General features: G+C 42.7%; 1 protein-coding gene and 1 long non-coding RNA gene across 3 annotated transcripts in view; both read right to left on the bottom strand.

Annotated features, from left to right (window-relative positions):
* Positions 1-332: 332 nt before the first annotated feature.
* Positions 333-24,718, bottom strand: part of LOC118399926 (glutamate receptor ionotropic, delta-1-like) — a 464,169-nt gene continuing 439,783 nt past the window's right edge. The window contains exons 14-16 of one of the 2 annotated variants that reach the window (XM_035796154.2): positions 23,717-23,883; positions 14,343-14,583; positions 333-1,577 (exon numbers count right to left, since the gene is read on the bottom strand). In XM_035796154.2, coding sequence (XP_035652047.1) covers positions 1,140-1,577; positions 14,343-14,583; positions 23,717-23,883 — 846 coding nt within the window. In that variant the 3' untranslated portion in view covers positions 333-1,139. Of the gene's footprint in view, positions 1,578-14,156; positions 14,584-23,716; positions 23,884-24,718 lie in introns of both variants that reach the window. The other variant, XM_052476005.1, reaches the window with a different exon arrangement.
* Positions 9,839-11,379, bottom strand: LOC127910905 (uncharacterized). Its single transcript, XR_008076706.1, has 3 exons — positions 10,500-11,379; positions 10,287-10,408; positions 9,839-10,183 (listed from the first exon to the last, which is right to left on the bottom strand). It is a non-coding gene; the product is annotated as an uncharacterized LOC127910905 (long non-coding RNA).

A 24,718-nucleotide genomic window follows, 5' to 3' on the forward strand; every position in this document is an offset into this window, starting at 1 on the left:
TTCAGCAAATTTGTTGATGAAAAGCTGAAATGAGTATAACAAAATATTGTCTATTATATTGACAAGATATTTGAGTGCCTGTCTCTAACAATGGAAATACATGTCCTCAAAGATGTCAGGCTGGCGAGAAGTGGCGACATCAGGTGGGAACATTTTAGCCAATGAGAGAGCAGACAAACATTCTATTTTCGTATACGTAAAATGCCTACTATTTAGAATGCAGGTATGGGTATTCAGACACGGCTACTCACTCATACATGAAAATAAATTATGGATTACAAAAGCGACGTGGTACAAAAACATGTTTTATAATTCTTTATTGTTTTCATATGAAACAAATCAACTCTTTCCACTGACTTTGAAGTGTCTTTTCATAAATTTTGTACATTCATATAATGTTAATTTGAAAGAAAACATATTTGAACTTGGCACTTAGAAAACAACCAGAAGGAATTATCACCTTAATTCAGAACAAATTTTACAAAGCCATTCAAACAGTAATTTTTTTGTATAATTTTGTATCTGTTTTTTAAACCCAACTTAAAAAATTGAGAATATTCAAAATACAGTTGTTTTTTCCCCTCACCTCTTTCTGTCCTTACTTACAAATATGTACATGAAAGTCATTTTCCTAATTCTGTTTTCCTCCATATTTCTTCAGCGAAAAATAAAATAAAATGCCAGACATTTATATTTTCTCTCACCTGTGACGATTGATCCTTTAGCCTATAGCTCACCACAGTCAACATGAATCCTGATCTTGTCCACATTCTGATTGGGCCCACATTTTCAGACATGGGGTCCACGCATTGTTGACCAGATTTCCTGGTCCCTCCCTGTATGCAAAATATTTAACAAAAGCATATTTCCAAATAATATATATTTTTTAATACACATACAGTATTGATGCCAAAAGTAAATTATTTCAGAGGGTTGTGTAATGATGACTTAAATGGTTTCACTGTCCAGATCCGTCTACACTTGTAAGATCTGCTCACAATCAGATCACAAAACATCTGTCCATTATCTACACCTGTCAGAAAATGTGGGCACAATCAGAATGTGGAGGTAAAAAGATGCATGTTAGAACCTAGTATAAACGAAGCTTGAGTGTCTGTGATTGCCCTGAGGCTGAGTAGTCAGATTGAAGTCCCATGGCTTACATCAATGGCTTCTGGAATGGTTCTTCCAGGCCCTGATTGGTATGACTTTGGCATTGGTGTCTTGACAGGGCTCTGTTGGCAGAGCCCCCCGTTGGGCGCCCTGTGTTTGCAGCGGATAGCGGGCATGGTGGCGCTGCTGAGGGGTAGGGGGAGGGTTCTGCCAGTGCCCCTGCCAAGTGTCCTTCCTGCTCCTTGCCCCTCCTGGAGGAAAGTGGTCACAGAGACCGACTCCCTGTGATGGCCCAGGTAGTGGTCCCGTGAAGGCAGGCCTTCCAGGGACTGGCTGGGCTGCATGCTGCTGATGTCCAGGGCAGAGATCTCGATAGATTGGCCCGGCAGCTGCTTGTGCACCATGTCCTCGTCCAGGAGGCTGTTCAAACGCTTGTGGACCTGCTCTAGATTCACCTCTTTGTCCTGGAGAGAGAGCAAGAGAGAGTGGAGGAGAGAGAAAGGGAGAAAGATACACAGAGACAAAGGTTATTAGGGAGGAGAAGTGCAAGAAAAGTGAAAAGGGGGGTAAAGAAAGGTTTGAAGGAGAAAGAAGCTGTGATGAGCAATTGTTTGATTTAACATAGTTAATTCTCCACATGGTCTACATTACATTTCCTATTGGAAAAATATGGAATTTGAAAGTTTATTTACTTCAAAACAATACTATTCAAGGAACACTAAGGTAAAACCCATGTCAACACTACACTGCAATCACAAGCTGGAAAATTCAAGCATAATGGTGGTGAGACATTACCTGATAACAAAAAACTAAATGATTTAATCTGAAATGTGTTATTTTAAGCATGTATCCACAATTACAATGAACTATTACCAGAAAGTCTCTTCCTTCACTACACAGCAAATTTGAAAGTATTAATTTAACACCAGGCATGTTAATTTGAACACTCGTCCAGTGTTTATTTAGGTACTTTCTCATCAGTGTTAATTTAACACTTTTTGGAATGCTAATATTGAAATTCTAAATGTTAAGATATAACACTTCAGGTGTTGTTCAAATGACCCATCGGAGTGTTTTTTCAACACTCATCCAGTGTTTATATAGGGCCACTCAGTGTTAATTTATCAGGTTTAGTGTTCATATTGATACAGTTGGGAGTGTTAAAATATAACACCTCAGATGTTGTTCAAATGACCCATGGGAGTGTTTCTTCAACACCCCCAGTATTAAGCAGCAACGCCTTTCAGTGTTGGGGATCAACTCTAGAGAATGCATCCTGTAGCTGAATTGACACCAGGAAGTGCTAAATATGCATACTAGGAAATAACCATTTTTTGTCGGATTTTCTCCCACTCATAAATCAAGCCTGCAAGTAGAAGGCAAGTTAAAAGAAGAAATAAAGGATTCGTTACAAGAGTAGTGACTCTGCTTTGTTTCATTTATTTATGCCACAAATAGTGCATCACAGGCACATTAAAATGAAATCAGTGTATCACAGGCGCATCACAGTCAAAACAGTGCATCACAGGCACATTAAAATTATTTGCAGAGTTGCTATTTAAAACAAGTGGAAGCCCTCAAAAGACTCGGTATGCAATTTTCTTGACAAAGTTGCCAATAATGTCATACAAAGGAACAACATAAAGGCTCTCATCAGCAACATAAGCACTTTGAAGGATAAAAGGATTATACAATTTCAGATCATCAACATTGACAACAACACTATCAAACACAGCGAATGCATGGTAATGTTCACTGAAATTATCAGTATGCAACTTGTCCAGCAATAGGTATACAATATAGTCAACCACAAAAGTCTGGGATTTCATGCTCCATCTTACTGCAAACTAACAGTCCCTCTCTGTACTCTGTGCCATCCATCTTAACCCAGCTGGTAAAGTAAATGGCTTTCTGCATAGTGACCTGCCAACTCCTCACCACCAGTAAAATCACTCAGGGAAAAAACTTTCACCGGTCCATAATGTCACACCCTGGCCATAGAGGCTTTTTATTCTCTATTTTGGTTTGGCCAGGGTGTGACTAGGGTGGGCGTTCTGTTCTTATGTCTATGTTTTTGTACTTCTTTGTTTTTGCCTGGGTATGGTTCTCAATCAGGGACAGCTGTCTGTCTTCGTCTCTGATTGACAACCATACTTAGGTAGCTCTTGTCCACATGGGTTTTGTGGGTAGTTGTTTTCTGTTTTGTGTTTCTGCACCTGACAGGACTGTTTAGTATTCGTTCCTTCTCTTTGTTATTTTGTTTTGTGTTCAGTTTAAATAAAAATAACATGAACACTTACCACGCTGCGCTTTGGTCCACACCTCCCTCAGACGAACATCGTTACACATACTCTGTATGTCGCAATGGTGATATCTTCCTGTGATGGCCTATAACAAATGTGTGTTTTTTGGAAAGGAACTTAGTAATGTTCTTGAGGGTGTTTTTAAAGAGTTTGTACTTTTCCTCAAACCTCATGCTCCACATTATGCCATAAAGGACCGATTTATCTTATGCATGCTGGGTAATGTATGCATGCTGGGTAAGTGATGTTAAGGCATTATCAAATTTTTCAGATACACAGTCATGCCCTGGCTAAGAAAAGGGGAAAAAACTGTTGATTATTTGAAGTAAGATGAGCAGTAAATTCCAGTTCTTATTTCCTGGTGGAACATCACCCAAAATCAAGTGAACATTTCTCACAAGGCACAGAGTTTGAATATAATTAAGTGCTATGCTATTTCTACTGTTCTCTAGGTTGACTTTAGTTGGACGGTTTTTGTGCTGCAAGTACCCATAGTCAAACGAGTAGATTCCAGAGAGAAGCGCACATTTTGAAATCAAGGGGTTATCCATAGGCATAACTGACAGAAGAGCTTGTTTAATTTGGGAGTGCGGCCCAGTAGTAAGCTCATCTAAATCACACACTACTGTAGACACGACACCACAAGTAAGCAACTTGTCAATGATGGAGGCACACATATCTTTAGCAAGACTGTAAAACAGCACCGGTAAGTAAAATGGCACCGGAGCAGAAGGCAGACGTTTTACGTTCCCCCAACCGATTGTTTTTTTTGTTAGTTTATCTGTGTAATTTGTAACTTATTGTTTTACTGTACATAATGTTGCCGCTACCAACTCTTATGATGGAAAATAACTTCTAGACATCAGGACTGCGATTACTGACCACGGACTAGCAGAATACTTTTTCTTCTTTCACGACTCTGACGAGCCCGAGGCGGAGGATATACGGCTCCCTCGGGAAAAGGCCCCGACCCCAGTGATCTGCGTGAAGAGAAGGCGGAGGGCGGCCTGCCTTCTGAGTAGGAGGCGATCGGGAAAAAAACACACCCCTCAATTCTGCTCGCAAACACGCAATCTTTGGAAAATAAAATGGACAAGTTACTGGGAAGATTAAACTACCAATGGGACGTTAAAAACGAACATTTTATTCTTCACGGAGTTATGGCTGAACGACAACAATATCAAAATACAGCTGGCTGGTTAAACGATGTACCGGCAGGATAGAACAGCGACGTCTGGTAAGACAAGGAGCGGCGGTCTATGTATTTTATGCGCAGCTGGTGCACAATATTTAATGACGTCTCAAGCTATTGCTCGCCTGAGGTAGAGTTTTTCATGCTAAGCTGCAGACTACATCACCTACCGAGAGAGTTTTCATCTATATTCTTTGTATCTGTTTACATACCACCACAGTCAGATGTGAGCACTAAGATAGCATTAAATTAGTTGTATTCCGCCATAAGCAAACAAGAAAACGCTCACCCAGAGGCGGCACTCCTAGTAACCGGGGACGTTAATGCAGGGAAACTTAAATCCGTTTGACCTCATTTATAACATGTTAAATGAGCAACCAGAAGGAAAAGAACTCTGGACCACCTATACTCCACACAGAGATGTATACAAAGCTCTCCCTCGCCCTCCATTTTGAAAATCTGACTATAATTATATCCTCCTGATTCCTGCTTACAAGCAAAAAGTAAAGCAGGAAGCACCAGTGACTAGATCGATAAAAAAGTGGTCAGATGAAGCAGATGCTAAGCTACAGGACTGTTTTGCTAGCACAGACTGGAATATGTTCCGGGATTCCTCCAATGGCATTGAGGAGTACACCACATCTGTCATTGGCTTCATCAATAAGTGTATTGATGACGTCCCCCCCACAGTGACCGTACGTACATACCCTAACCAGAAATCATGGATTACAGGCAGCATCCGTACTGAGCTAAAGGCTCGAGCTGCCGCTTTCAAGGAGCCGGACTCTAACCCGGAAGAAATCTCACTATGTCCTGCGATGAACCATCAAACAGGCAAAGCGTCTATACAGGACTAAGATCGAGTCATTCCACACCGGCCCCAACGCTCGCCAGATGTGGCAGGGCCTTTAAAACATTATAGACTACAAAGGCAAGCACAGACAAGAGCTGCCCAGTGACACAAGCCTAACAACACAGGGGCCCCCCAGGGGTGCGTGCTCAGCCCCCTCCTGTAGTCCCCGTTCACAAATGACTGCACGGCCAGAAACACCTCCAACATCATCCTATAATTTGCCGATGACACAACAGCGGTAGGCCTGATCACCGACAACAACGATACAGCCCATAGGGAGGTGGTCAGAGACCTGGCCGTGTGGTGCAAGGACAACAACCTCTGCCTCAACATGATCAAGACAAAGGAGATGATTGTGGACTACAGGAAAAAGAGGACAGAGCATGACGGGGCTGCAGTGGAGCAGGTTGAGAACTTCAAGTTCCTTGGTGCCCACATCACCAACAAACTAACATGATCCAAGCACACCATGACAGTTTTGAAGCGGGCATGACAAAACCTACTCCCCCTCAGGAGACTGAAAAGATTTGGCATGGGTCCTCAGGTCCTCAAAAGGTTCTACAGCTGCACCATCGAGAGCATTGACCTGACTGGTTGCACCACTACCTGGTAAGGCAACTGCTTGGCTTTCGACCACCAGGCACTACAGAGGGTAGTGCGAATGGCTCGGTACATCACTGGGGCCAAAGCTTCCAGCCATCCAGGACCTCTATACCCGGCGGTGTCAGAGGAAGGCCCTAAACATTGTCAGAGACTCCAGCCACCCTAGTCATAGACCATTCTCTCTGCTACCACATGACAAGCGGTACAGGAGCGCCACATCTAGGTCTAAGAGGCTTCTAAACAGCTTCTACCCCTAAGCCATAAGACTCCTGAACATCTAGTCAAATGGCTTCACAGAATATTCACATTGCCCCTCCCCTCTCCATGCAACTTTCTGTTGTCAAACTATGCATAGTCACTTTAATTAACTCTACCTACATGTACATACTACCTCAACTAACAGATGTGCCCCCGCACATCGACTCTGTACCGGCACCCCCCTGTATATATTGTTCTTTTTTTACTGCTCCTCTTTAGTTACTTGCTACTTTTATCGCTTATTCTTATCCGCATTTTTTGAAACGACACTGCCGGTTAGGGGCTCGTAAGTAAGCATTTCACTGTAAGGTCTACACGTGTTGTATTCGGCGACTAATAAACCAATAAGATTTGATTTGAATGTCCATTCTTCTCAAAACAATCACTTTGAGTGTTATCATGTGTGACACCAATGTCACCACCCATTTGTGGAGCTTCTGACTGGACTGGAGAATCGGCAACATGATAGGGCCCTTCTCAGCTTAATGCATCAACCACTTGAACAATATTCTTATGAATACTATTCAAATGTTTTCAGAAACCTGAGTATGTTGAAAACTGCAGTCTACAAAGCAGCATTCCCCAAGAGAGGATAGCTTTCACTTCAGCAGTAATAAATTCATGAACTTCTTTGAGGAAAAGATCATGATTATTAGAAAGCAAATTGCGGACTCCTCTTTAAATCTGTGTATTCCTTCAAAGCTCAGTTGTCCTGAGTCTTCACAACTCTGCCAGGACCTAGGATCAAGGGAGACACTCAAGTGTTTTAGTACTATATCTCTTGACACAATAATGAAAATAATCATGGCCTCTAAACCTTCAAGCTGCATACTGGACCCTATTCCAACTAAACTACTAAAAGAGCTGCTTCCTGTGCTTGGCCCTCCTGTGTTGAACATAATAAACATCTCTCTATGCACCGGATGTTTTTTTAATTTTATTTTACCTTTATTTAACTAGGCAAGTCAGTTAAGATTTGTACCTGATCCGCTCGGGGATTTGAACTTGCAACCTTCCGGTTACTAGTCCAACACTCTAACCACTAGGCTACCCCACTAGGCTACCCTGCCGCCGCCCGTGTGTACCAAACTCACTAAAAGTGGCAGTAATTAAGCCTCCCTTGAAAAAGCCAAACCTTGCACCAAAAAATATAAAAACCTATCGGCCTATATCGAATTTTAGAAAAGGCTGTTGCGCAGCAACTCACTGCCTTCCTGAAGACAAACAATGTATATGAAATGCTTCAGTCTGGTTTTAGACCCCATCATAGCACTGACTGCACTTGTGAAGGTGGTAAATTACCTTTTAATGGCATCAGACCGAGGCTTTGCATCTGTCCTCATGCTCCTAGACCTTAGTGCTGCTTTTGATACCATTGATCACCACATTCTTTTGGAGAGATTGGAAACCCAAATTGGTCTACACGGACAGGTTCTGGCCTGGTTTAGATCTTATCTGTCGGAAAGATATCAGTTTGTCTCTGTGAATGGTTTGTCCTCTGACAAATCAACTGTAAATTTCGGTGTTCCTCAAGTTTCCGTTTTAGGACCAATATTGTTTTCACTATATATTGTACCTCTTGGGGATGTCATTCGAAAACATAATGTTAACTTTCACTGCTATATGGACGACACAGAGCTGTACATTTCAATGAAACATGGTGAAGCCCAAAAATTGCCCTTGCTAGAAGCCTGTGTTTCAGACATAAGGAAGTGGATGGCTGCAAACTTTCTACTTTTAAACTCGGACAAAACAGAGATGCTTGTTTTAGGTCCCAAGAAACATAGAGATCTTCTGTTGAATCTGACAATTAATCTTAATGGTTGTACAATCATCTCAAGTAAAACTGTGAAGGACCTCGGCGTTACTCTGGACCCTGATCTCTCTTTTGACGAACATATCAAGACTGTTTCGAGGACAGCTTTTTTCCAACTACGTAACATTGCAGAAATCAGAAACTTTCTGTCCAAAAATCATGCACAAAAATTAATCCATGCTTTTGTCACTTCTAGGTTAGACTACTGCAATGCTCTGCTTTCCGGCTACACGGATAAAGCACTAGATAAACTTCAGTTAGTGCTAAATACGGCTGCTAGAATCATGACTAGAACCAAAAAATGTGATCATATTACTCCAGGGCTAGCCTCCCTACACTGGCTTCCTGTCAAGGCAAGGGCTGATTTCAAGGTTTTACTGCTAACCTACAAAGCATTACATGGGCTTGCTCCTACCTATCTCTCTGATTTGGTCCTGCCGTACATACCTACACGTACGCTACGGTCACAAGACGCAGGCCTCCTAATTGTCCCTAGAATTTCTAAGCAAACAGTTGGAGGCAGGGCTTTCTCCTATAGAGCTCCATTTTTATGGAATGGTCTGCCTACCCATGTGAGAGACACAAACTCAGTCTAAACATTTAAATCTTTACTGAAGACTCATCTCTTCAGTGGGTCATATGATTGAGTGTAGTCTGGCCCAGGAGTCTGCAGGTCAATGGAAAGGCTCTGGAGCAACAAACCGCCCTTGCTGTATCTGCCTGGCCGGTTCCCCTCTTTCCACTGGGATTCTCTGTCTCTATCCCTATTACAGGGGCTGAGTCACTGTCTTACTGGTGCTATTTCATGCCGTCCCTATGAGGGGTCACTTGAGTGAGTTGAGTCACTGATGTGATCTTCCTGTCTGGGTTGGCGCCCCCCCCTTGGGTTGTGCCGTGGCGGAGATCTTTGTGGGCTATACTTGGCCTTGTCTCAGGATGGTAAGTTGGTGGTTGAAGATATCACTCTAGTGGTGTGGGGGCTGTGCTTTGGCAAAGTGGGTGGGGTTATATCCTTCCTCTTTGGCCCTGTTCGGGGGTATCATCGGATGGGGCCACAGTGTCTCCTGACCCCTCCTGTCTCAGCCTCCAGTATTTATGCTGCAGTAGTTGATGTGTCGTGGGGCTAGGGTCCGCCTGTTATATCTGGAGTACTTCTCCAGTCTTATCCGGTGTCCTGTGTGAATTTAAGTATGCTCTCTCTAATTCTCTCTTTCTTTCTCTCTCTCGGAGGACCTGAGCCCTAGGACCATGCCTCAGGACTACCTGGCATGATGACTACTTGCTGTCCCCAGTCCACCTGGCCGTGCTGCTGCTCCAGTTTCAGCTGTTCTGCATGTGATTATTATTATTTGACCATGCTGGTCATTTATGACATTTGAACATCTTGGCCATGTTCTGTCATAATCTCCACCTGGCACAGCCAGAAGAGGACTGGCCACCACTCATAGCCTGGTTCCTCTCTAGGTTTCTTCCTAGGTTTTGGCGTTTCTAGGGAGTTTTTCCTCGCCACCGTGCTTCTACACCTGTATTGCTTGCTGTTTGGGGTTTTAGGCTGGGTTTCTGTACAGCACTTTGAGATATCAGCTGATGTACAAAGGGCTATATAAATAAATTTGATATAACCATCCTGAGCACAGATCATTCTGAACTTGGTGGAGGGATAGAAGCTATTCTCAAATTAAATATCAATGACTGGCTGTTTCTGTGCAACAAAGCACCGTAGTATACATTTATATAGTTTGGACGTTTTGTCCACAACTATCACGCTAGGGGTCTCTCTTGTTTTGTCTACATCAATGTTGTAGATGGTTGTCTGCACAAATGTATAGAAGTTGACAAGCGCATCAACATACATCAGGTTAAAGACAAAGTGGACTTTTGAACAGTTCAAACGCACACAGACCACTAGCTGCCTGGCAGTGAACAAGCCTCTTGTCCACCCCAATGTAGTAGTTGTCAATCTTGCTCTGTCTTCTTCTGACGGCAAGGAGGTATGGCTGTTGACCATGGCTCACATCAAGATGGTCTTCAATGCTGCAGCATGACTGCAAAACACAAATGGTATTTTTTAAGTCACTCTCCACATGTTAAGATAATGAAGAGACAATCCAAAAAAGATATTACACAACAATTACTGTATCATCTTACCTTATGAGAGTGCACGAGTCTGCCCACAGCATCGCTGGCACTGATCTTGGTCCTCGTCCCTCCTGCTGGTGGTAGGAGGAGATGAAGCAGCAGCAGCATGGAGGACATATCATTGTCCCAGTCTGAGCACAAGAAAATGCAAACATCCCAAATCACATAAAACAATATCGCTGAGTTTGAAACATTGCTTTAACCATGAGATAATCCACTTACTGGTTTCGCTGTCATTCTCTGGCAGTTTTCAGCAGGCGACACAAATCGGTGGTCGTTGTCGGGATTTTGCCAATTTGATGACTTTAGGCTTCAATACAGTGTCCAACTTTTCAATGAATTTAGAGGTTGTTTCATTGTCAAACATCAGCAAAAAGTCCCGATTTACCTAAAACAAAGTGGATCAACTCAACTTCAACATCTAATATGTCTTACCCACCAGGTCTACTAGTCAGGGCATCTCGGACCATCTATTAAGACAAGAGAAAAGTTAAACAATTTCGGGTTGTTTTATGCTGTCAGTATCTCCATGAAGACCAAACAGAGAAATGGGATTATCAACATCCAATATCAGTTATGGCTAAATCTCCTGAGTTTGTTTTGACCTTTTTAGATAGCCTTTCTGGAGATCTCAGGTCTAAATCACTTGACGAGAGGGATAATGTGTCTATGCACGAAGTAGATGTTAGACAGCCGGCAGGAAAAAGTCTGAACACAAACAATGGATCAAAGCAATCAATCTATACATTCATGTTACTTGAAAACATTGTGAGACTGTAGAAAGATTGTGAGGCACAGGTCTGGACTGGCCTCAATCAGGTCCAGCAGGACATCCTCCTCCACCTCCTTTTGTGAATCATCAATAACGTGTATTTGTGCTGAAGGGGGCAGTCCAAACCTATTTTGGACTACAAAAAAGAGAGACTAATCAGAATACAGGGAGATATGCCACCAAGGGGGCAACAATAATAGGTCTGACCCAAATCAAGCCCAAGTGTTCAATTTCAGAAAATACATCAGACAGTTCATATATTCACCTTGATTAATGAAATCTCTGATTAATGAAACCAGGCTGCAACTTCATAAACTTCTTGCATTTTTGGTATTGGACCTTCACCAACATGTTACTCTGCACTCCTGCAAAATGTGATTACATACAATGTCATATTTAAGTTAAATTTGGTTGCAAACATTTTATGGTAAAGCTTTACATATAGAAACAATCACACAAAATTCCCCCTTATACTGTCTCCCCTTTGTCTTCCCTGCAGTGGATCAACCATTTGTTCCAAATGCCACTTTCATGATGTAACAGGTTTCTACCTGCCTGCAGATCTGGGGCGTGGCAAGGTAATATTCCAGTGAAATCAACCAACCAAACTAACTAGCTATCTAACTAGCTACAAACAGTTACCACCACCACTCAAATATATTGGAAAGTTAAACTGGCCAATACATTTCAAGCTGTATTGGCATGAACACAATGTCTGATCTGTGATTAACAACAAACACACACCATAGACATGTTAATCTAAATGGCTGAGGAAAACCCTACCACGTCTGGCCATGTGTGCTAGCTAGCTAACGTTAGCACTAAGTTACGGTTGAGGTCGGTGTTGTAGGTAGCTATATAGCTAGCTAACAATTTTTTTGCCAGACAAACATTCTTAGTTATATGTGTTTTGAAGAACAAATTAGTAGATATTAGCCATTTTGTAACCTTCACTTCCTGGCTAGCTACATGCTGCACCAAACATGGCTCAAATTGATCACACTCGGTCACAACCCAATCTAATCGTTTGCTAATTTTAGCGAACTAATGAAGTTGAGATAAAGTTCCCGCTAACATTTAGCTAGATAGCTAATTAATCTAACGCTATCATTAACTAACCACATTAGCTAGCTAGCAACCTTCTAAATCTAAAGTTCACTGATGTAGCTATTATCTATAAACAAAGATCTCGACCATTCACTTAGCCAATATAACAAGTTTGGCCACCAGCTAACTATTTAAAAATATTTTGAAACATGAACAAATTACTTACCTTACACTACTGCACAATTCAAAGCTGCCGTTGAACCATAGGCAATTAGATGCACAGGAAGGTTCAAGTTACAATTGGAACTCTCACCTGGGAGTTATATTAGTACAGAGGGTGTAAAATCTACTCTTAAATCAACACCTCTTAACACAGCTAATGTAACACCAAGAGAATGAACACTTGTTAACACTGGCCAATTTGCTGTGTAGAATGCCTTTCTTTAAATAAATGTTTCTATGGACAACAGATGCTGTACCTGTAGCATACTACTGCATGAAAAGAATCACGTCCTTATAGACCGACAGGTTGAGATGGGTATACAATGCCAATGCATCACACTTTGTGGGACAATATAGACACAATGAAGGAGACAAAGACCTAAAATCACTTAAAGAAATCATTTTTTGAAAGTCTCTATATTTTTGGTCATTCAGTTGAGGAGCAACCAAAAGTGCCAAAAGAAATGTTATGGATAATAGGATCGCGCAGAAAAATCTAGTGCACCGGAAAACAGCCAAAAGTATGGCCTCCTAGCTACTTCTCCTTCTCCTTCCTCTCATTGTTACCAAACATTTCCCATGCATCCATTCTGTTTAAATCATAACATAAAGACGCCAAACAACAGAAGAGACCATGGAGTAAGACGACCAGTGAAGCGATACATATCTACTCCTACCCATCGCCCATCGCCCACGCCCTCCCCCCAACCCCACACAGTACCCCGTATATCTCAGGTCTCTCCTGACCTGTGTGAATAGTTTCTGCCTCCTCCCAGTCTCTGTCTGTTCAGATATCACACCTGCTTTCCGGTGAAGCACTTGTAATGTCATTATATGTCAATGGACCAGAAACCCTTTCCAGACTGTAGACCTTAGTGGCCTGCATAGGATCACAGACAATCATACAGTACGTAAATAACCAGCATGGTATCTGGACATTGACATATAATTGCAAAAACGCGTATTTGGACTGGGTACAATTTACTGGAAATTGTTGTCATATTGTTTACATACACTGTAGCTGTCATAAGTGGTCTTTGTAGCTCAGTTGGTATCGCATGGCTCTCGTTAAAGCCAGGTTAGTGGTTCGATTCCCAGGATCACCCACACGTAAAATGGGATGCACGCTTGACTAAGTCGCATTAGATAAAAGTGTCTGTTAAATTACATATATTGTGAAATAACACCTGTCATTGAAGAACATGATAGGTTATGACATCCAAAGACACCTTTATGATGGAGTATTACACTAAAGGACAATAAATGGTTAATGTTTAATAAATCATCACTCGATAATCTAATGCTCCATTAATCATATGTAGCCATCATGACAACAATTTTACATTAAGTATTTTCTGTGGGACTTACTGCTTTATTGTATTGTCCAATCAAACAGACAGTGTCTTGTTTGCTCAGACTTTAGTTTAGGGATCCTTGTCAAGCCTTTTATGTCTGCACACCACCAGGGGCTGCCCAGTCTCTAGCAGGATGACGTTGTGTTTAAGCTGTTTGGAAGCAGTAATACATGGATGGATGGGCTAAAGAGAGCGTTTGCATTGAATGAGGCAGCAAATAACTACCCCGAAGTGCAACGTTGTTGAATTAATAAACCAACATAATTGTCATTATTCATATGTTTCAGTTATCATTATTGCTATCCATGATAATGACTCACTTTTAAGCAGAAACAAGCAAAAACAAGCAATTAATTGCATGTTTAAGTATCTTAATAATCCTTCAAAGGCTCTTTTGAAATACAAAAAACCCAACCCAACTTCTCTCCCACTCAAAAACAAAATGAAAAGATCACAACAATTTGGACTATCATCAGGGCACACCTATAACTGGGTGTACTGCAGCTCTACTAAATCAGGGCTGGCGTCTGCACCAGGATCCATAAAGTAGAGTGTGGCAGTGGCATCTCTGGGCAGGACCGGGGGGCCCGGGGGTCTGGGTCTCGGCCGGGGCCTAGGGAGGGGCCGCGGTGGGACCAGGCCCTGGATCGGGGCTGCATTCTCGGTCACCTCTTTGGGCTGCTCACGCCGGCAGCGGTTGCTGCTCCACCAGGTCTCCAGGGCGGCCACCAGGCAGGCCAGCAGCAGCCCTGCTGCCAGGATGCAGAAGACCCCAGCGAAGCTTTGGAGCCTCAGGGACCTGCCCTCTGGCTGGGCCTCCAAGTGGCTGTCCAGGTCACAGCGACCCTTCCTGGGCCACCACTTCTGCTTCAGGATGTCCAGGTCCCCTTTCTCCTGCAGATCCAGGATCCTTACAAACACAGAGAGAGGAGTTTTATAGTTTTGGGGCTTCACTGAAAGCACGGGGGTGGGTACTGTGCTAGAGTGAATTCCAATTCAAACATTAGTGATAGGATTAAAGTAAATGGAGTGAATTAAATTGGACTCAGTTGTCAAAATGTCAGATTTCTGGTAGAGGATATGTTAAATTAATGTTTTTAATGTGAAATATTACAATGTAGAGATCTTATTGTGTCATATAAAACCAGGTGGAGTTAGTTGTATGATACTGGATTAAAGTTAAATCAAACTGGCCATAAGAAAAGATGAATAACAGTCCTTTAAACTGTGGGCAGGAAAATGGTGACTCTTTCAAATTAATTTGTTTTGAAGTGAGTTAAACAGGAGCTGCCATCCTGATGATGAAAGGCTAAACAGAGCCCATTAGTAATCTTACAGTATGGATGAGAATGGATATCGGAGAATGATGGCTGAAGTGGCTGAAAAGTGAACAAAGATAGTGATTCTCTCCCAACCGAGAGGATGGCTAAGCACAGGGTCATTATTTAACCCCCTTTACAACCACACATCCCACACACATAGAGCAACATACGATACTGAATTGTATATTCACACTTATGCATAATCGCCATTCAAGTTTTCCCCATTTGGTATCTGTGTCATTCCACAAATAGAATGCCTTTGGATAGTGTAATTTTGTAAACAAATTATATTTATTTAACCAAATTTGAACATTCTGTCATGAAGAGCACGCCCAAATTCATAACAAACATGTTCCCCCATCTCCAGAGTTAAACAAAAACAAATAAAATACAGACTATAAAAGGTGACAATTAAAGTGACAGGATTGACAGTAGCAGAGTTGACCTTAACAGGGTTGACAATTTCATCTTAAATCAGCTATAACTCCACTTATGACAGGGGGAATGGAAGCTGAGCAACAGGAAGAGGCAATTGACCGTTCACTAATCCCTGCCCCCCTTGGTTACTGTTACAACCTCGGACAACATTTTCCTGGGAAGCCCAATTCCCCATTTAATCACTTGCAAAATCCCATCAAAATTATCTCAAACTGTGTTTCTACACAATGAAATTAAACACAGACTACCCCTTGTTGAAACTCTTCAATATGTTGTGGTAGAATGTCATTACAATTGCTTCACAGGAACATGGTAAAAGGATGTTTGTAGTGTAGCTAGCACTGAAGGCTCTGAATTCACTATCACCATGCAGTCAAAGCTATAACCACTTTTGGAGCTGACTAGTGCTCTCAAATTGTATCTTGATGTTGGCAGCAGATGGGGTTAACATTGCTAATTTAGCTAGCTAACATACATTTTGAGAAAACAACGTATATTTACACTCAGAGTGCTGGAATTCTATTACTACTAGAATGGCCATGAAAGTCATTGTAACCATTGATATTTCAGTTGTATAAGTATTCCATAAAAAAATAACAAATTAATAAATTGGTGCATGTATTATGTTAAAAATCTACATTGTAATCAGTCAGAAAATGTGTTGACTGTAAATAGTGAAATGAGATGATAGTGTATTTTCTGACTAAGACAGTAGTTGCCTGCCCAGCTGGCATATCCAAACTACACCTAAACGAGATTGAAACTAAAGAGAATAAAGAGACTGATGACCTCTGCAGCTGACATTGACAGCATGCATTAACAAATAAGCGAGGTTACCAAATAGCACTTCTTACATATCATCCTACAGAGGTCCAGTTTTGATTGTTATACCCTATCAGAAAGAGCAGATTCCAAAGATTCTAACCTATTTTTGCAACAACAAAAAAACTCTACAAATTGCACGGATGGTCTCTGTTTCAAAACATAACTTTTATCTAGAATTACCATGGCTCTGTGCATTCCTCATGTGGCTACAATCAGCAATAGCCATTTGGGGAAAACATCCTTTCTATTTTCTTCTGTTACATTCCATAACATTCTTACTGTCAAATATGTGTGCTGACTGTGGTAGAGCAGGGCCTGTGATATCTGCTAAATGACAAGTTGATTTCATGGTGCAACCATAGCCTTGGCTACTTAGCACAGACCTGGGTTAGGGTTTGGCTGGGATAGGCTGTGATTTTAAATTATTTGTTCTTAACTGACTTTCCTAGTTAAATAACGGTTAAATCAAATAAAAAATACAACTGTAGCATAATATCAAGTTAACACCGGATCGGGTCCACTTGGAGGATTGGATTGTCTGACTACAACCTTTATGAATACGGTATTTCATGTGTTTTAGTGTGATGTACACCGTGATGATTTATGTAGTTAGTTGTAGTCGAGGACTAATTAATAGTTGATACGCTTTTGATGGTGGTAAAATAATTGTTATTTTGATTATGATTTGATACTGGGTTTACGCTACACTTGTATGAACGGACAAACATTGCGTGACTAAGGTCGCTTGAGCTCCCTGAACTTCTTTTCCCAGGCTGGACTCTTAAGGCCCGAGGTACAGAACATTTCAGGAGGAACCAGAGCTCATTATTTGTTGCATTGTTCTGTGTGTGTGAATGGTTGGTAATACAACCCACACAAAATAAGTTGTTTTTGAAGTTCTTTCCAATGTTTAAGGCTTTATGAAGTGTATTTCCATCCTGACCATTACATAAGTTCTTTGTATTGGGGTAGACTTGACGGACCAGATGGGACTCATTCCCTCCCAAACCAAAAGGAGAAACCAATGTTCTCTGGTAGGCACAACCTAACTGGCACCCCTATAAATAGTAACCTCAAGTCCAAACCGTTACACTACACAAGTGTACAATACATTAACAACACCTGATCTTTCCATGACATAGACTGACCAGGTGAAAGCTATGATCCCTTATTGATGTCACTTGTTAAATCCACTTAGATGATTGGGCGGAGACGGGTTAAAAAGAAAAAAGAAATTCAGCCTTGAGACAATTGAGACATGGATTGTGTATGTGTGCCATTCTAAGGGTGAATGGTCAAGACAAAATATTTAAGTGCCTTTGAACGGGGTATGGTAGTAGGTGCCAGGTGCACCGGTTTGTGTCAAGGAACTGCAACGCTGATGTTTTTTTTAACGCTCAACAGTTTCCTGTGTGTATCGTGAATTTTCCACCACCCAAAGGACATCCAACCAGCCTGACAACTGTGGGAAGCATTGGAGTCAACATGGGCCAGCATCCCTGCGGAATGCTTTTGACACCTTGTAGATTCCATTCCAGTCTCAAATTGAGACTATTCTGAGGACCAAAAGGAGGGTGCAACTGAATATTAGGAAGTGTTTCACACATAACAGCAGATGAAATTAATAAAGTATAGTATGATGGGGGAGAATGGGTATGTTGATGAGCGAGGGGCAGCGAACAATGCATTTATGTAATCATCGATTGTGAATACTAATCTATTCTAATTACACAATAGAATGGCCCGCCTTGTTTTTCATTCACAATCGATGATTACATAAATGCATCTCAAAACAGTATACCCTGTACCAGTCCACCGGATCCAAGCAGTCTTATTAGTCTACTCTAGGCCTATTTGGAGTAGGCTATACAATGAGAGAGTGCATAACTTACAATGGCAATACCAAGACGAATGGATGCACATGCAATGTTAGAGTTGCTACAAGATCTGAATGAACGTGACTCAGATGGCAGGGAGGAAATAGATCCTAACCTCATTGCAACTCCCCTCCAAGTCTCCGACCACTACCTTGTATCCTTTTCCCTCTCGCTCTCATCCAACACTTCCCACACTGCCCCTACTCGGATGGTATCGCGCCGTCCCAACCTTCGCTCTCTCTCCCCCGCTACTCTCTCCTCTTCCATCCTATCTTCTCTTCCCTCTGCTCAAACTTTCTCCAACCTATCTCCTGATTCTGCCTCCTCAACCCTCCTCTCCTCCCTTACTGCATCCTTTGACTCCCTATGTCCCCTATCCTCCAGGCCGGCTCGGTCCTCCCCTCCCGCTCCGTGGCTCGACGACTCATTGCGAGCTCACAGAACAGGGCTCCGGGCAGCCGAGCGGAAATGGAGGAAAACTCGCCTCCCTGCGGACCTGGCATCCTTTCACTCCCTCCTCTCTACATTTTCCTCCTCTGTCTCTGCTGCTAAAGCCACTTTCTACCATTCTAAGTTCCAAGCATCTGCCTCTAACCCTAGGAAGCTCTTTGCCACCTTCTCCTCCCTCCTGAATCCTCCCCCCTCCCTCCTCCCTCTCTGCAGATGACTTCGTCAACCATTTTGAAAAGAAGGTCGATGACATCCGATCCTCGTTTGCTAAGTCAAACGACACCGCTGGTTCTGCTCACACTCCCCTACCCTATGCTCTGACCTCTTTCTCCCTCTCTCTCCAGATGAAATCTCGCGTCTTGTGACGGCCGGCCGCCCAACAACCTGCCCGCTTGACCCTATCCCCTCCTCTCTTCTCCAGACCATTTCCGGAGACCTTCTCCCTTACCTCACCTCGCTCATCAACTCATCCCTGACCGCTGGCTACGTCCCTCCCGTCTTCAAGAGAGCGAGAGTTGCACCCCTTCTGAAAAAACCTACACTCGATCCCTCCGATGTCAACAACTACAGACCAGTATCCCTTCTCTCTTTTCTCTCCAAAACTCTTGAGCGTGCCGTCCTTGGCCAGCTCTACCGCTATCTCTCTCAGAATGACCTTCTTGATCCAAATCAGTCAGGTTTCAAGACTAGTCATTCAACTGAGACTGCTCTTCTCTGTATCACGGAGGCGCTCCGCACTGCTAAAGCTAACTCTCTCTCCTCTGCTCTCATCCTTCTAGACCTATCGGCTGCCTTCGATACTGTGAACCATCAGATCCTCCTCTCCACCCTCTCCGAGTTGGGCATCTCCGGCGCGGCCCACGCTTGGTTGCGTCCTACCTGACAGGTCGCTCCTACCAGGTGGCGTGGCGAGAATCTGTCTCCTCACCACGCGCTCTCACCACTGGTGTCCCCCAGGGCTCTGTTCTAGGCCCTCTCTTATTCTCGCTATATACCAAGTCACTTGGCTCTGTCATAACCTCACATGGTCTCTCCTATCATTGCTATGCAGACGACACACAATTAATCTTCTCCTTTCCCCCTTCTGATGACCAGGTGGCGAATCGCATCTCTGCATGTCTGGCAGACATATCAGTGTGGATGACGGATCACCACCTCAAGCTGAACCTCAGCAAGACGGAGCTCCTCTTCCTCCCGGGGAAGGACTGCCCGTTCCATGATCTCGCCATCACGGTTGACAACTCCATTGTGTCCTCCTCCCAGAGCGCTAAGAACCTTGGCGTGATCCTGGACAACACCCTGACGTTCTCAACTAACATCAAGGCGGTGTCCCGTTCCTGTAGGTTCATGCTCTACAACATCCGCAGAGTACGACCCTGCCTCACACAGGAAGCGGCGCAGGTCCTAATCCAGGCACTTGTCATCTCCCGTCTTGATTACTGCAACTCGCTGTTGGCCGGGCTCCCTGCCTGTGCCATTAAACCCCTACAACTCATCCAGAACGCCGCAGCCCGTCTGGTGTTCAACCTTCCCAAGTTCTCTCACGTCACCCCGCTCCTCCGCTCTCTCCACTGGCTTCCAGTTGAAGCTCGCATCCGCTACAAGACCATGGTGCTCGCCTACGGAGCTGTGAGGGGAACGGCACCTCAGTACCTCCAGGCTTTGATCAGGCCCTACACCCAAACAAGGGCACTGCGTTCATCCACCTCTGGCCTGCTCGCCAACCTACCACTGAGGAAGTACAGTTCCCGCTCAGCCCAGTCAAAACTGTTCGCTGCTCTGGCCCCCAATGGTGGAACAAACTCCCTCACGACGCCAGGACAGCGGAGTCAATCACCACCTTCCGGAGACACCTGAAACCCCACCTCTTCAAGGAATACCTAGGATAGGGTAAGTAAGGGTAAGTAATCCTTCTCACCCCCCTTCTCCCCCAACAAGATTTAGATGCAAGTGGCTGTTCCACTGGTTGTCATAAGGTGTATGCACCAATTTGTAAGTCGCTCTGGATAAGAGCGTCTGCTAAATGACTTAAATGTAAATGTAAATATCGCCGATTATTATTCTGATTCATGCTGAACAGCTTTCCGTATCTGGGTAAGGATCCATATAGGGCTGCAGATAAGCGTGTGTTGGATAATATTTAAGATCGGATAATGTTTCAGATCAGATGGTACTGAAAGGAGGAATTCGCCGCTGGCCTGTTGCTGTGTTTTACAACATGCTTGACTTGGCCGCAATCAACTCTACCTGTTGTTTAAATGCATGAACACCATGAGCAGGAGAGACTTCATCATGAGTCTGACAAGCAGGCTATGTGAGAGACATATGAGGTGTCAAAAGACAGCAGCAAAGATTCAGAGCAAATTGCAAACAGCTCCCGGGGAGGAGAAACTACAAAGTGAGCTGATGCACTCGGAACAGAACCCATGACACCTGGTTCAAGTGCAAGCAACTTGTTTGTGATCAGTGTTGCAATCAAGTGAAAGTGTTGAAGATTTGTGGTAACTGTTAGGACAAAGGATAACATCTAAATGAGATCCACCTGTTGCACGAAGACATACCATACTGTAAGCACGAACGAGGCCACAAACAATGTGTCTTAAGTGAAACTATTTTGACCTGTCATATCAACACTTATATTAATTATATTGCAATTATAATGGTGATTTTCACTTCACAAGCACGCTTGGCGCTTATACTGATGTTTAGGCTACTCACATTTTCTGATTTTCTTCATTGACCATGTGTCTTGCGGTTTGGGTATTTTTGTTGTGTCTTTATCAAAACAAGCTTTTACTGTGTTTCAACACACATGCTTTTTGTTTCATAATTGTAAAAAAGGCACTCCACAAAACATTTATTTTACACTTGAAATTATGTTTTTAGTTTTCTTCATTTTACAGAGCCTACAATAACAAACTAATGAAAATGGGGACAGGTGGGTTCAAGGAGGAAATGGCTTTATTGACAAAATCATGTACTATCCCATCACATAAGTTCACATAACAAGGTTGCCTAACCTTGAGGGACAAATGTAAATGAATTACTAATCACATTAAATAAATAATGCTGTATAGAAGTTACTTTGTCAAAGCACTTGGGGAAATTTGGGGGTTAAGTGGGTTCAAATCTACCGAGAAGTCAGACAAACATGAAATAGGGCATGCCAAATTGGGGATTTTCTGAAAAAAACTAAACTTATTTTAATAGATTGGCCACGGTTCAAAATTCTTTAGAACCCTCTTCCCGGTAGATTAAAATCTGTGTGCTCTATTTGTTCGGCTGCCCAGAGAACAAGCTACTCATCAATTTCAGTGATGAATGGAGATTGGTACTCATTGTAATAAACTTTGATCAAATCCGAATCAATGTCTGCAAGACCACAATGATAGTAACTTATTCACAAAACAAAACAGAATATAATAGCAAAGTATAACATTACTGTAATATATAAATTCTTATATTTTAGGATGATCGTGAGAATGGTCGCATTTTTCTCTCACGTGGCCAATCCTCAAGTGTGCCACTAGGCAAAATGTGCTTAGATTGAAACAAAAGGTATGATACAGGTGTGATACAGTTATATAACACTGTTCTTTGTAAGAGGATTACATAATAACTCAAGATCTAAATGCATATTCCCATGAAACTGATTGAGAGCAAATGGTTGGCATGTAGATGCTGCATGAATGTTTCACTGGAAAAACTTGAAGAATTCTCATTCACATTTGACTGAGAAGGGGGCAGGGTGACCTCAAAGTTGTGCCTAAAGCAGGGCCAGATTAGCGCATTTCGGGCCCCGGGGCACCAACCTCCAGGGAATTTCAACACATTTTGACATGGGGTAGGAAGAAATATGTGCAGTTTTATAATGCAATTCTACACATTTTGTCATGAGGCTGAGAGAAAATGTACTGTTTTGTAGCACATATCATGCTATTCTTCACATTTTTATCACAAGGATGAGAGAAGTTTGCAGTTTTGAAGCCAACTTCCTGCTATTCTACACATCTTTCCATTATTTATGACGTGTTCAAATCTGGGAAGCCCCCAGGTTTTTTTTATTTGGGTTCCCTGTGTGCCCGTTCAGTAATCCGGCCTTGGCGTAAAGCAGAGATAAAAGAAGCATATGTGCAGAATATTTTTTGCACTGGGGAAGAGGGTTCCAGGGGGATGGGACAGGGAGGAACGTAACGGGTGGTTACCTTTGATACAGTGTGAGAGGGAGAGGGAGGTGCTTCTCTAACAGGTGGAGGAGGGAGTGACGAGGTGAGGGAGAGACGAGAGACGCAACCAACCAAACCGACTCGCGTTATGTTAGACTAATAGCTGCCATAGCTAGGTTATTCATCATCAAATATGATCATGTAGTACCGGTCTTGACTGCATCAAACCAGGAGAAGCTAGATATGCTAGTTAACATTAGCTAACTAGGCTAATTGAGGCTGCAGTGCATGCGCTTTCATCATACAGTTACAAATAACTCCATTCAGAAAATTAAGTAGCTGCCTACCTGTTGGCTCTTGGTTGTTGTAGCCTATCCTCCTTTTATCTTTTAAATTCCGTTGATCAGATATCCTAATTTTTGCCAAACATGGAGGCTCTATGACTGTAGCCTATCACCGCTGTGATGACTTATGATTGGCCGCCAACAATAACAACAACGAGCTACACGCACCACGCTCCACTCTCGGGAAAAGTAACAGCAGCAGCATAAATTATAAAATGTCTCTCTCTACTGCAGCAGTCGTGTTCGGATCTGTACGGGGCCTTCCGGACATGTCAGTTAAAATGACACATACCAGACCTGTGACATTATTTAGAATTACGGATCAGGTCTTGGATATTCGGGTACAGGTGGATCTGTGAAGACCTCTAGTCTCAAGGACCCAAAGATAAAACAAGGTGGCATAGTACGGCTAAAGCAATAGCTATTTATATGTTAAATCCACAAAGTTACAAAAACAGACTTGGAATTTGTTTGTTACAGCTGAGATGTATGGAATCCAACTAACATTGTGTTTTATCGAAGACTAAAAAGGCACTATTCGTGGAACCACCCATCTACAGTACAGAAGCATAAATACAGTAGGTGGCCGTTGGGACAAGTTGGCTGGAAGGGGGAACTTACTTCTGGGAGAAGAGGTCTCTGTAGGGGCTGCCATGTTGCAGGGCCAGGCCATAGCCCTTACTACTCATACTGTTGCCTGTCACTGTCAGGGTGCAGTCATCATCTGTCAGAGCAGCATACTCCACCACAGCCATGTCCCACAGGAAGGCAAAGGAATCTCTCTTGGCCTGGGGAAGAATATACAAAGGGGTTACATTGAGGGGATAGTGGAACGAATAGGCAAAACAGACATACAGTTGAAGTCGGAAGTTTACATACACCTTTTTTACCCAGTTTTTCACAATTCCTGACATTTAATCCTAGTAAAAGTTCCCTGTTTTAGGTCAGATAGGATCACCACTTTGTTTTAAGAATGCGAAATGTTAGAATAATTGTAGAGTGATTTATTTCATATTTCATTTCTTCCATCACATTCCCAGTGGGTTAGAAGTTTACATACACAATTAGAATTTGGTAGCATTGCCTTTAAATTGTTTAACTTGTGTCAAATGTTTTGGGTAGCCTTCCACAAGCTTCCTACAAAAGGTTGGGTGAATTTTGGCCCATTCCTCCTGACAGAGCTGGTGTAACCGAGTCAGGTTTGTAGGCCTCCTTGCTCACACACACTTTTTCAGTTCGACCCACAAATATTCTATACGATTGAGGTCAGGGCTTTGTGATGACCACTCCAATACCTTGACTTTGTAGTCCTAAAGCCATTTTTCCACAACTTTGGTCATCACAGCCATGAGTTATATTTTTGTTTCATCAGAACAAAGGTAATTTCTCCACAAAGTATGATCTTTGTCCCCATGTGCAGTTGCAAACCGTAGTCTGTTTTTTTTATGGCAGTTTTGGAGCAGTGGCTTCTTCCTTGCTGAGTGTTTTTCTGGTTATGTCAATATCGGACTCGTTTTACTGTTGATATAGATACTTTTGTACCCGTTTCCTCTAGCATCTTCACAAGGTCTTTTGCTGTTGTTCTGGGATTGATTTGCACATTTCGCACCAAAGTACGTTAAC

Source organism: Oncorhynchus keta, chromosome 2, assembly GCF_023373465.1.
Source record: "Oncorhynchus keta strain PuntledgeMale-10-30-2019 chromosome 2, Oket_V2, whole genome shotgun sequence".
Classification (NCBI taxonomy): domain Eukaryota; kingdom Metazoa; phylum Chordata; class Actinopteri; order Salmoniformes; family Salmonidae; genus Oncorhynchus; species Oncorhynchus keta.